A 13,377-nucleotide genomic window follows, 5' to 3' on the forward strand; every position below is an offset into this window, starting at 1 on the left:
TTGGCCTCCCAAAGTGCTGGGATTACAGGCATGAGCCACCGCCCCCGGCCCAGAAGTTTATGTTTATACTCACTACATTTTAATGAGTAGACAGAAAAACAGAATATCATAATAGAAGTAAATTTTATAACAACAATAGGAGACCTGTACAAGGCACATCAAAGGAGAAATTTTTAGATTATCATCTCATGTGGTTTGGTTTCTTTTGTGCCTAGCAATGGAATTTAATAAATCTTTGATAAATCAATGAATAGATAAATGAATCAGTGTTGAATTTGAACAAGCCACATGTTCATATGAATATGGCTAGGTTGGTTTTTCTTGAGGAATGTTGGAGACTTTCATCAAAGAAGAGGTCAATTCAGAATACTGAAGTCCTACCCTAGTCCATTACCCGTGTTTCAGGGTAGGAGGCAGCACATCATTCTCTCCTAGGACCCCAAGCTGGCAAGGTAGGGAAGACTTCTCCTCAAGGGAACCCAGAGGCTCATCACAGCCTTACCTCCAGGGAAGGAAGCAAAATTTGAATCTGTCCTGGAGAATCCTCTGCCTTTCAGGACTCTGGGTGGCACAAGGAGAACAATATTCATTTTTCAGAAGCTCTACTAGGTAATGTGCCCGGTCTTGATGAAAACCATGCTTTGGGAACCACCAGAAAATTATAGGAGCCCACAAAAGTAAGTGTGGAGCCTAGAGTCTGACTTTGGTAAATATGCCATTTACATCATCTAACTGCGGGATGGCAGGGTGACCACTGATCAGAACAGTGACTCTTCACATTTCCCAGCACCTCTTAATGAACTCTAGCAGATATCCCAGGGTACAGTCACTCTCTCCCCACATTCCTTTTCTGAAATTGTTAAATCAATGCCACATCAATAAAACAATATGGAAATATGAGCTCAGAAAACCACTGGTGAGCTAACAATCGTTCCCACTCCTGGAACTATAATAGGATCTAGACAACTAAGTTGGCTCTAAGTAACTATGCTGGACTACAGCCTTCTTGTGTGCAACCTGCAACAATGCTTTTACTTTCTTCTACTCACTCACAGCCTGACTCCCATCTTTGATACCTTTTATAGCCCCACTGGTTTTAGAAACTATCACATTTCTCTTTGGATCTGTGAACTTCTGTTCTGCTCTCAGTTTTTATCCCTGCTTGCTTGCACAGTTTTGGTGGCCTGTCCTTCCTCCACCTTTACCAACCTCTGTCTTGCCCTAAAACTTGGAGATAAGGCCTGAGACACCAGGAACCACATAAATGCTTCTATAGTATTCTATGGGCAGAACTCAGGAGCCCAGTCATGATGTTCCCTGAACAATCAGTACATACTCCAAGGAGAAGGACCTGGGTTCAACTCCCAAATGAATTAGTAACAGTGTGACCTTGTCAATCTTGTTGAGCTACAAGGTTCTTGTGTGTAAAATAGTAATTATGTAGTGATAATATTAGGCCCAAAGGACCTCTGTAAGGCACAAAATAGAAAGATGTATGAATATGCTTTATAAGCAGTATTCATTGCTATTTGGTACTCTGACCAGCTCAAGATGAAGCTTATGAAAAAAAAAACATCTGCAAGTCTGGTCTTTGTAGGGGAGAGCTGGTCTTGTTAGTAGAATGTCCCTCACTTGATATTTGGTGAATTAAAGTGAGATTAAAATGGACAAGCTGGGCAGAAGAATTACACTTACATTGAGACATTACTTCTATGGGGTAAGCTGGGAGAAAATATTGTTAGAAAAACTAAGCAAAACTTCTAGATTAACCTACAGAGGAAAGAGCAGAGTTGCAAACTGTGATTAGAGCACAACTACAGACCAGTGACACCCCCCACCTGTAGGGCTAGAAACAGAGATCGCGGAAGCATGATCTCTTCAGGCCCATTTATATACACAGTATAGACACATTAACGCTGAGATGCCAAAAGCTGTGTGTTGAAGGAAGTGTGAGTACTAAATATCAGGAAAACACATGCGATGCAGAGATTAAGTGGCATGGGTTGGGTTCGGAGGCGCCAGCTTCCAAATGAGCACCTGTGCTCATCATGCCTGACTGCAGCCAGCCCTGTCATTCATCAATTTCAAGAGGACTAGATTCAACACTAACTTGAAAAAAGAATTAACGTGATGATCTTGCTGCCGATGAAAGTAATACATGGGCAGTTTTGAACCATTTCATCTAAATCTGCCACTATTAAATTCACATGTGCAGCAAAGCAGTTGGAGCCACATATCAGTTACAACATATGGATTCTGGAAAATGAGAGCATGGCAAAAGGTAGAGGTGGGGCGTTAACTGTAAATGTGCTTTGCGTGCAGCCCCAAGTCATCAAGATGGATTATTTCCCCATTGGGAATGTGTACATAAATGAACAGACACACACACACATGCACACAAACACATATACACACCTTTAAACACATAAACTCTCTTTTGCTTCCCTCCCGCTTCAAAACATAAGACGTTAAATGAAGAAAAAAAGAAAGAATTAATTAATTTGCATATTTGACCTCTCTTTTCAGAAAGAATGTATCAAAGCAATATTTTTTTTTCTGCTGCCTACTTGGTTTAAAATTTTCAAGCAGTGTTATGGAAGGAAAAAACTCTAAACACAAAATGAGAGATTTCATTTTGATAATGGTTACATACCAAAAACACAAAAACTTGGATGCTTAAATATCGTCCATTAGTTCAGTTTAGACTTTTGCTAATGTTTTCCCTAGATTTTCTCCACCAGAAAATTGTTCTTGGTGATGGACAATATTTTCATGAAGTCTGAAAGCATATACTTATCCCACAGTAAGAAAGAGGGCTAAATTTGATGTTTGACAAAAAGACCATCCCTATGCAAAAGATCAAATGGTTTCCACATTATCAGGCCCCTGACCAAGAGTTGTCAGAAAATAACTTTGTTGAGAATTCCGGGTGGAATCATGTTCATGTCACTGAAATTGAGACCAAAAAAGACTCTGAATTTGGTTATTGTTATTATTATATATCTTTGTTTCTCAGCCTCAGACAAAAAAAGAAAAGACATTATCATATGGGCTGGAACACCTTCTAAATCTAATACTTTTATGTAACCATAAAATATCAGTATTATTAACAATGAGAAACATTATTATGAATGCTTAAAATTCTCCAAATATCATGCTTTCATTTTTACATATATTATCTCTTTGAATCTTCACACTAACTCAATAAAGTAAATATAATTAGCAGCATCTTACAGATGAGAAAAATTAGGCTGTTAAGAGACTTTGTTGTGGCCACAAGGCTAGCAAATAACAAGAGGTAAAATTTAACGCACAAATTTTGAACCTCAAAGCCTATGTTCTTAAATACTATATAGCTCCACCAATAAATGTGTTTGCTAATGACTTACAGTCAATTGTACATAACATACAAACAACAAAGAATAGAAGTGAGAGGAGGGCTGAGTTGTAGTTGTGTCAAGGGCCGCATGATCCATTTAGTTCCATGAGTCCATGATGGCAGCCAGCTGTGAGCTGGACAGGAAGGAGTTTCACTTCCAGTATCTGAGTATAAAAGCCTGGGAAGTACACAAGCCAGAGGAGCAAAAGGCACCAACAGTTTGGAAACATGCACCTTATTTAGAGTCAGCCTTTTCTTCTGGTGGGACTTCCCCTGGCTTGGAGTTACTTCCACTGAGTACTCAAGATGGGAACACACTCTGATGACACTTATCCCAGATTCCTGAATTGCCACGATCTGCTCCCATGTATTGACCCCAGCAAGCTTGATACTCAAGGCATAAAAGCTTTGACTTCACTAACTAAGCCAGTATTTCTCCTAAGAGGCTGGATGGATGCTTTGATATTGAATGAAAATATCTGCATTTCATAATTGTACACAGGCAAAAGAGTGATGGATGAAGATGGAATCTAAACACAAATATTTAAATATCTCAAGCTTGTATTTGTAACAATGATGCTATCAGCATATGATTTGTGTGTTTATGCTTTGGAGGAAGGCAAGCAGGAAAACAGTGCCTTTTTCTTCAGAGGGCAGGCTTTGGATAGTATCATCATTGTACTGCATCCTGAGGCTACTAGCATTCATTGGAGAAATATTGAGGCACAGGCACAGAGAGAGGCTGAGGAATAAAATGGTTACAACCAGTTTGTGCTAACCCCCAGCCCCCCAGCTTGTTGATGGAAAAATCAGCCAAATGACTCTCTGTTGACCTAGTCTTTGAGAGGAAGGTATTAGGTGGCAGTTATTCCTAAAAAGAGGTCACTATTAAAGACGACAAAAAGCAGCTGGTAGAGTCATTAACCACTGTGGTTTCAAAGCTTTGGTATTAATATAAAACCTAGTGCTTGTTTTAAACGTAACCCAGAATTCTAGAAAAGACTAAGAGACTAAACAGTCTCTGCAGATGTAAGAAAGTCTTATTTGAGAAGATATGTAATCACAAATAAGGATAGTTTTTACTTTTTAAAACTGTCAGCTGAGAAGCTCACAAAAAACCTCAGAGCAGCTGATGGCAGGTATGTCTGATTATTTCCCTGCAACAGAGAGAGAAACCGAGGCCTGGAACGCTACAAAAACTGTCTCCGAAACTCTTGGTGACAGAAGATGTTTCTGGAAATGGGTACTGCATGACACATAGGGCCTGGGGCATCTTAAAGAGAGAATCTTGATTTTTTTGAAAATGAAGGTAAATTAAAAATAAAACATTCTTTTTGTAGAACATGAAGTAACTTTTTAATTCAGTTTATATGTTAAATGGCCCCAGTTTATATGTTAAACAGCCCCCAAGGGCAGTGCCATTGAAGGGGCTGGCTCAGGGTGGCCGGTCATTCTGACATTGTTCCCAGTTCTCCAGTATTGACCGTATCAGGAGAAAGGTTTTCACTTTCTCTTGGATCCTGACATCAGGGGGGAAAAATGCAGTGTCATAGAAAAAAAAAAAAAAAGTCAAGATCAGCAGACAAGAGGAAAAGTAACTGGTGAGTTTTGGATTTAGAAAAGTTTTGGATTCATCTGTTTATGAGGAGGAAAAGAGGCCAAGAAAAGGCAGCAATTTGTCCATGTGCTTAATTAGTGAGTGGCAGGGGCAGTAACCTGGTCTGCTGAGCACCCTGGACTCCCTGATCCCAGCTCAAAATAGTTTCCAGTTTTCATCTGCCAGTTGCTTCGGAGGCTTTTCTAAGGAAGACATTCATAAAATGACCCAGAATTCATCCTCCTTAGGTGATAGGATCATTACTCCTTATACACCCCCTAGGTCTCAGCCTATGAACAAACACTTGTTTGTTTCTCTGTCTACCCTGTTCCAAACCACCGAACTGGATTTTGCGAACAAGAAGAGCTGTTTCCTGTGCCTGCCCCTGAGAGCTGATGGCTTCCCAGAGATCCCTCGCAGTCCTGCGCAGACAGACAGAATGCAGAAGGCAAGTCTCCTGGGGCCACTTGTGGACTCACGGTTTATAACTTGTTGGTTTTTTTATTGTTGTTGTTTTTTAAAGTCCTAACCCTTAGGCCACTGGCTAACTGATTTATCTTCCCTGGGCAGTACTTGCCAGAGAAGGGTCACTATAGCCAGAAAGGGGAGGGGCTGTGTCTAAACTGGAATGTTGGAGGTTTTTAACATTTTATCTCTGTCACTCCCTACTGTAATCTCCATCTAACCGCAAAAATGTGGTAGCTTTGATCCGCTGATGCTATCTTTCTCTATGTCCCCATACCCTTTCAGGAAGGAGCCTTCAATTCTCCAGACTGAGCTGCAGTACAACCTCAATACTCACCATAGTGAATTTCTCAGTCTTTTTCTCTTTGCTCCCTGGAAGCACCCTGAATCTGAGATCTGGTTCAAAGGCTTTCTCCATTCAATCACTACTGGCTGATTAGGCAATGGCAATTTGAGCAATCTCTCTCTCTCTCTCTCACATACACACACACACACACACACACACACACACACACACACCAGTTTTCCACCACCAAAGGTCTCTTTTGTACAGAACAGTGACTCATCATTGTGACAGTTTCTGCATCACTAAATGGAAACAATTCTAAGACATCCTCATCTTCCCAGGGCATGAGCTGCTTCAAAAAAAGAGAAGCACAAAAGAAAATATTTGTATCTGGGCAGTTTTTGCCATTCAGTCACCTGCTTTCCTGCTTGGGTTCAGGAGCTGGCTTGATTCCTGCTGTCACCATGCTGGTTATGTGACTCCACTGTCTCCAAGAGACTCCCTTGATGGGAAACATGATTTTGCAGCAACCATCCCTTGCTCTTTCTCCTCTTTTCTGGATGAGAATGAAGCATTGCTACCCTATGGCTTAAAGCAGGAGTCCCCGTCCCCCCATGCCACAGACCTGTACCAGTCAGTGGCCTGTTAGGAATCAGGCCATACAGAGGAGGTGAGTGGAAGGCGAGGAAACATTACCACTTGAGCTTCGCCTCCTGTCAGATCAGCCACGGCATTAGATTCTCGTAAGAACGCGAACCCTATTGTGAACTGCGCATGCCAGGGATCTAGGTCACGTGCTTCTTACGAGACTGTAATGCCTGAGGACCTGAGGTGGAACAGTTTCATCCCGAAACCATCCCCCACCCAACCTCATCCATGGAAAAAATTGTCTTCAATAAAACCGATCCCTGGTACCAAAAAGGTTGGGGACCACTGGCTGAAAGAATTTAGACTAGGGGCTGCCAGTCCGTGTTAACATGTGTTTAGTTTCCCCTCGGATGACTGCCCAATAAACTACCCGAGTGCCCTAGAAATCATAGTTACAGAGGCTCAGGGGTGATGACAATGTTCCAAGTCTCCATCTGTCCCCTTTAGTTCATTCAAGAGGTCTTTTCCCTAATGAGAAGAAAATCCTTTTTTTAAAAAGAAATAATTGCTACAAACCTGTAGCACACCAGCCTTAGGAAATATTAGAGAAAACCTCCCCCATTGCTGGAGAGCTGGTTCTCAAATCTTAGCTGTTTATCCAAATACTTGACATCAACTTCCTCTTGGAATGTACTCTATCTCAAAGAGGAAGAAGAAATACACCAGTTTGTTGCTTATAAGTTGGCAGGAAAAGGCCTGCACATGATAAGCTTGGACTTCTATTTTAAGGCTTTATTTTTCCAAATAAATCCATATATACAAGGGTTTTGGAACCGAAATAGTCACTGAAAAGTTACACTTCATTGCCTGTTTGGCTGAAGCCAAGGCTAAAGTTCTCTGGAATGGGTTTTGGTAAGGTGGATTTCAGGTCGCAGTAAAAAAACCAAACCACAGCAAAAACATTTTCTCCCTATGTCTTGTCTTCCTCTGAAGCTGGCAGAGGATCCTCCACACACAAGATCAGAGGATGTCCCAGATCATCTTTTCTTTGTGGATACTGCAGGTCTATGTGAAATAGTGTGTTTTTGCGGGGTGCTGTCTCTTAGGACAAGTGAAGGGCTGATGAGAAAGGAAACTGTGTGAGGTATCACAAAGCTACCCATGGGGCAGCCTGTGAAAATATGTTCACACGGAGGGAAAATATCAGTGTTCATATATCCCTTTTAGTGCTGCCTTCCCTTTTCCACTCCCACACCACCCCCAAAACATTTTAAAACGTTAGTTTTGGAAGACTGACTTTGTCTTATTCTAAAATGTGTGCACAGTAACAGAAGTGAGAAAGTCATTCCCAGTCTTCATCTAGTCACCTGAGTCATTACTTTAATGCAGCTTCTTTTTGTTCCTCAATCTTTGATTACATAATCATTTGCAAAAATACACTCCTGAAATGAAATCACAGTTAGCTGTGCATTTTGGAGTAGTATTAGAATTAAGACTTACCATCAAAGAGGTTGCCATCTAGAATGTTTATTCTCTTTACTGTGCCTCAGGGGCTTTACACGCATTTGCAACTTTATTTTTATTTTATCCTAGAGGAAAAAAGGTTCAGAGTGAATGGCTATTAGCCTAAGGTTACTCAGCTAGTGATATAGGAGTTAAGAAGAAATTATTTAGGCAGATAGTGAGGGTACGGGAGTCCTCGGAAAGGTTTTCCTTTTAATGAAAAGCAGCCCCCAAATCATTTTCTTTTCTAACAAAGAGCAGCCTGTAAAATTGAGCTGCAGACATAGACAAGCAAGCTAGAAGCTTGCACAGGCGAATGCCAGCAGTTGTGCCAACAGGAAAAGGCTACCTGGAACTAGGCATGTTCAAAATGGCAGCTCTATCTTCTCTTCTCTTTGCCAGCCAGGTGTATAGTAAGGAGCAGACAACATGGCACTGGCCAAGTGGAAAGGCTGTTTGCATAATAAGATTACGATGGGGTGGCCTGCCTTCCCTGTGTGCTGCGTAAACATCACACCTGATCCAACCAATCTGCAGGCAGTACATAAATCAGACACCGCCTCCTCCAGCCTGCCTATAAAATCTGGTGCACTCCACATGGGCCAGAAGTCCTATTTGGATGCCCCTCTCTTTCGCAAGAGAGAGAGCTGTTCTCCTTTCTCTTTCTTTTGCCTATTACATTCCACTCCTAAAGTCACTTCTCATGTATGTCCACGTCCTTAGTCTTCTTGGTGCAAGACAGTGAACCCCGGGTATTTACCTCAGACAACACCACCACTTCACTAGGAGTTAAAAGAACTTGAAATGCAAATTCATGGTCATCTGGTTCCAAAGCCCATATTAACAAAATTTTTTTAATGGCGATAAAATACACATAACATAAAGTTGACCATGTTAACTATTTTTAAATGTACAGTCCAGTAGTGTTAAGTACATTCACATTGTTGGGAAACCATTCTTCAGAACTTTTTAAGTTTCCCAAACTGAAACTCTGCATCTATTAAGAACAACTCTTTCTTCCAATCCCCAGCTGTTGGCAACTATCATTCTACTTTCTGTCTTTATGCATTTAATAATTCTAGGTACCTCACATAAATGAAATCAAATGGTATTTGTAACTGGCTTATTTCACTTAGCATAATATCCTCAAGATTCAGTCATATTGTTATATGTGTCATAAATTGCATTTGTAACGTCACAAACTACACCTTGATACATTGTGTACTGATTAGCATGGATTTATAATTATTTTTATGCTTTGCCTTCTACATTCTATAAAATAACAAAAAGTTGAGTTACAAACCAAAATTATAATAATGAAAGTTTTTACATTTGCCCATATTTTTACCTTTGCTAGAAAATTTTATATGGCCTAGCATCCATTCATTTTAACTTAAAGGATTCTCTTTCACATTCCTTACAGAACAGGTCTAGTAGTAATGAATTTCCTCAGAATTTTTTTAAATCTGGGAAGTTTTAATTCTTTGCTTTTGAAGGACAGTATTGCTGGATATAGAATTCTTAGTCACAACTTTTTTTTTCTTCCAGCATTTTAAATATATTATCTCACTACTTTTTTATTTGCAAGGTTTTTGCTGAGAAATCTGAAGATAGTGTTATTGAGGACACATTGCATGCTATTTTTCTATTTCTGTTTTCAAGATTTCCTTTGTCTTTGAATTCTCACAGTTGACTATATTTTAGTGTGGATCTCTTTGGATTATCATACTTGGAGTTTGTTGAGCTTCTTGTATTTGTAGATTCATGTCTTTTCTCAAATTTGGGCAGTTTGGGGTCATTATTTCTCCAAACACAGTAGTTTACCGTCACCCACAGTTTCACTTTCCACAGTTTCCATTGCCAATGCTCAACAGCAGTTTGAAAATATTAAATGAAAATTCCAGAAATAAGCAATTTATAAGTTTAAATCACATGCCATTCTGAGCAGTATGATGAAATCTTGTGCTGTCCTGCTCTGTTCTACCTAGGACATGAATCATCCCTCTGTCCAGGATATCTACACTGTATATACTACCTGCCTATTAGTCATTTTGTAGCCATCTCAGTTATCAGATTGGCTGTCATGGTATCACAGTGCTTTTGTTCAAGCAATTCTTAGTTTACTTAATAATGTCCCCAAAGTGTAATATAGGTGATGCTGGCAATTTGGGTATGCCAAAAAAAAAATGTTCATGGAGTGCTTCCTTTAAGTAAAAAGGTGAAAATTCTTGATGCAAGGAAAGAAAAAAATTATGCTGAGGTTTCTAAGATCTACAGTAAAAGTAAATCTATCCATGAAATTGTGATGGAAGAAAAAGAAATTTGTAAGTAGTATATATAGGGTTTGATACTATATTTGGGATGCTGGAACATACCCTATTGATAAAAGAGGACTACTATAAGTTCTCTGTTCTTTGTTTCTCTCTTCTCCTAAAACTTCATAATGAGTATATTGGTTCACTTGGTAGTATTCCATAGTCTTTCAGTCTCTGTTTACTTTTCTTCATTCATTTTTCTATTGGCACCTTAGACTCAATAATTTTAAATGATCTGTCTTTAACATCAAGGATTTTTTTTCTGCCTATTCAAGTCTGCCATTAAAACATTAGGCTGGATGCGGTGGCTCACGCCTGTAATCCCAGCTTTTTGGGAGGCTGAGGTGGGTGGATAACTTGAGGTCAGGAGTTCAAGACCAGCCTGACTAACATGGTGAAACCCCATCTCCACTAAAAATACAAAAATTAGCCAGGTGTGGTGGCATGTACCTGCAGTCCCAGCTACTCAGGAGGCTGAGGCAGGAGAATCACTTGAACCCAGCAGGTGGAGGTTGCAGTGAGCCGATATCGTACCACTGCACTCCAGCCTGGGCAACCAAGGGAGACTCTGTCTAAAAAAAAAATACACTGTAGTAAATGTTTGAATTCAGTTATCATATTTTTCAGCTCCAGAATTAATTTCTGTTGGGTTCTTTTTTATAACTTTTATCTCTGTTTTGTTTTGTTTTGAGACAGGGTCTCACTCTGTAGCATAGGCTGGAGTGCAGTGGCACAATCTTAGCTTACTGCATCCTCAACTTCCCTGGGATCAGGTAATCTTCCCACCTCAGCCCTACTAGTAGCTGGGACTAGAGGTGCACACCATCATGCCCAGCTAATTTTTGATTTTTAATAGAGGCAGAGTTTTGCTATATTACCCAGGCTAGTCTCTAATTCTTGGGCTCAAACAGTCCTCCCATCTCAACTTCCTGAAGTACTGGGATTATAGGCAGGAGCCACCAGGTCTGACTAATTTCCATTTCCTTGTGAATATGTGCATTTTGTTCATGTATCTTTTTTATGATTTTCTTTACTTATCTGCCTGTGTTCTTCTTTGGCTCATATTTAAGAATATGAGCATATTTAAGACAGTTGTTTTAAAGTCTTTGCCAAGGAAGTCTGAAAACTGTGCTTCTTTAGGGTTAGTTTCTGGAGATTTATTTGGCTCTTTGAATGTGCCATGCTTTCCTATTTCTTTATATGGTTTGTGGTCTTTTTTATTGAAACTTGGGCATGAAAAAAAAAAAACAGTCACTTCTCCCAGTCTTTGTGGACTTGCTCCATTCAAAAGAAGACTTTTGCTATTTGGTCTTGCATGAAGGCCCAAGGTCGTCTCAGGTCTTTTCTGGGGATGTCTTTCCTGGGCCTATGTGTGTGCTTCCTTTCCCACCCTGCCCTTTTTTTTTCCCCTATATACCTTAAAATTTCTTAATTTCTCTATAAGTCTCACATTTGCTTCTTCTCAGGGCCTTATGTCCTATTATATTCCTCTGTTTGTATTCTCTTGCCCCAGGTACCCAGTTCCCCCGCAGCTCTCACTACTGCTTTCAGCAGTCCCTAAACTGATATACAAACTATGCCGTTATTCTCATCAGCACTCCAAGTTAAATGCAACTGAACCCAGTCCCTTGAGCAGCTTCCAGAAACATCAGAACATTGTAAACAAGTTCCACTACTTTTCTTCCATTCTGAGAGAGGAACCAGGAATTGGGCAACTTTCTCCCAACTACTCCGCTCTGCACCCAACAGTAGATAGACCCAAGATGAGCAACAATGCCATGAAATTCTCTACCAGGTTGAATGTAGCTTTTACTACATTAGGCATTTGCTGACTTCCTGCAGATTTTTAACTGGTTTCTAGCATTCTCATAAAGCTATGTTGGTCCATATGTTGCTCTTTACTTGGTGGTTCCATGAGGGAGTAAGGCTCCCTTACTTGTCCACAACCCTGCTGATATCACTCTTAAAGTCTATATTTCTTAACTACACCATATCCTTCCCAACTGAAGATGAGACAGTCACACAAAAAAACAGAACCATTTAAGCAAGTGTACAATTAAGTAAAAAATCATGAGCACAGATTGAAGATGAGGGAAATGATTAAAGCTAGAATAGCAAAAGTAAACTTCATGGAAGAAAGGAGAAATTGGACTGAGTTTTACACACACACACACACACACACACACATATACAGAGAGAGAGAGAGAGAGAACAGGACAAATTTTCATTGTTGAGAATCTTCCATAAAAGAAGAAATCTTGAATCTCCAGGTCCTTCTAAAATCATTATGAAACATTTTCATAAAATCCAAAAATGAGGAAAAGGAAATTAGTCTCATCATAATAAAGGGTGGGAACAATTTGTTTATTATTATTATTATTATTATTATTTAGACTGACAGTTGGCATCTAGAAGTAAGCTCTATGGTCTTTAGGTCTAGGTCTTTAGTACCTGTAGGGGACATAGACGTTTTGAAAACCCATCGCTCACCAAACAAGAGGCTCTGTGATTAGAGAGGCATGAATGGCTGAACTATTTCTTAAGAAGGATCACATTTTTTAGATAAAGGTCAAACTTACATTTGGAATCTGAGATCCTGCTGTGGTTGAGGTTTAACAGCTAGTTTGAAAGCCTTGTTTTTTACTTCATACTGTTTGTAATTGTTCTATTTTCCAGATGTTTATTCTTAGAGCATTTCCCACAAAAGTAGGAGAACTCCTTTTGAAAACCTGGATGGCTCAGACCCCTTTGGGCCAGATATTTCAGACTAAACTAAATAAAACTGGGAAGAAAAAGGTGCTTGCAATGTGTTTGAAGATCCTGAAGAAATATTCTACACAAAAGCAACAAAGGCGGGACCAGGAAACAAAGTATTAATTTCGTATTCCCCCATTAGCTTACCACCTGTTCTGTCTGATCGTTACTCAGCACAGAAAGGGGAAAAGGCTAATCTGTAGCACATTTTTTATCAACAAACTTGTACAAAACCCTGCCTAATTATCCCATTGAACTTGTGTCCTCCCAATCGAAGGCTGTTTCCCAGCCTGGCTGACAGCCAACTGCAGCAAGCTGGTGTCCATAAGCATGGCTAATGACAGCCCACTTTCACTCCAGGAGCACTATAATTGCCCAGAACAGTTTACAGATCCATTATTTTATGACCATATTTCAGAAGGACTGGTTGGAGGCTGACAGAGTAGGATACCTGGTAATGCAGTATATGGGACTGGCATCACTTTGGACC

General features: G+C 40.0%; 1 protein-coding gene across 1 annotated transcript; it reads left to right on the forward strand.

Moving 5' to 3' along the window:
* Positions 1–5,199: 5,199 nt before the first annotated feature.
* Positions 5,200–13,010, forward strand: LOC129034956 (putative uncharacterized protein C1orf140). Its single transcript, XM_054484876.1, has 4 exons — positions 5,200–5,424; positions 7,309–7,454; positions 11,647–11,791; positions 12,810–13,010. The coding sequence occupies exons 1-4, from the start codon at positions 5,200–5,202 to the stop codon at positions 13,008–13,010; spliced, it is 717 nt and encodes a 238-aa protein (XP_054340851.1).
* Positions 13,011–13,377: the final 367 nt, after the last annotated feature.

This window comes from Pongo pygmaeus, chromosome 1 (assembly GCF_028885625.2).
Source record: "Pongo pygmaeus isolate AG05252 chromosome 1, NHGRI_mPonPyg2-v2.0_pri, whole genome shotgun sequence".
Classification (NCBI taxonomy): domain Eukaryota; kingdom Metazoa; phylum Chordata; class Mammalia; order Primates; family Hominidae; genus Pongo; species Pongo pygmaeus.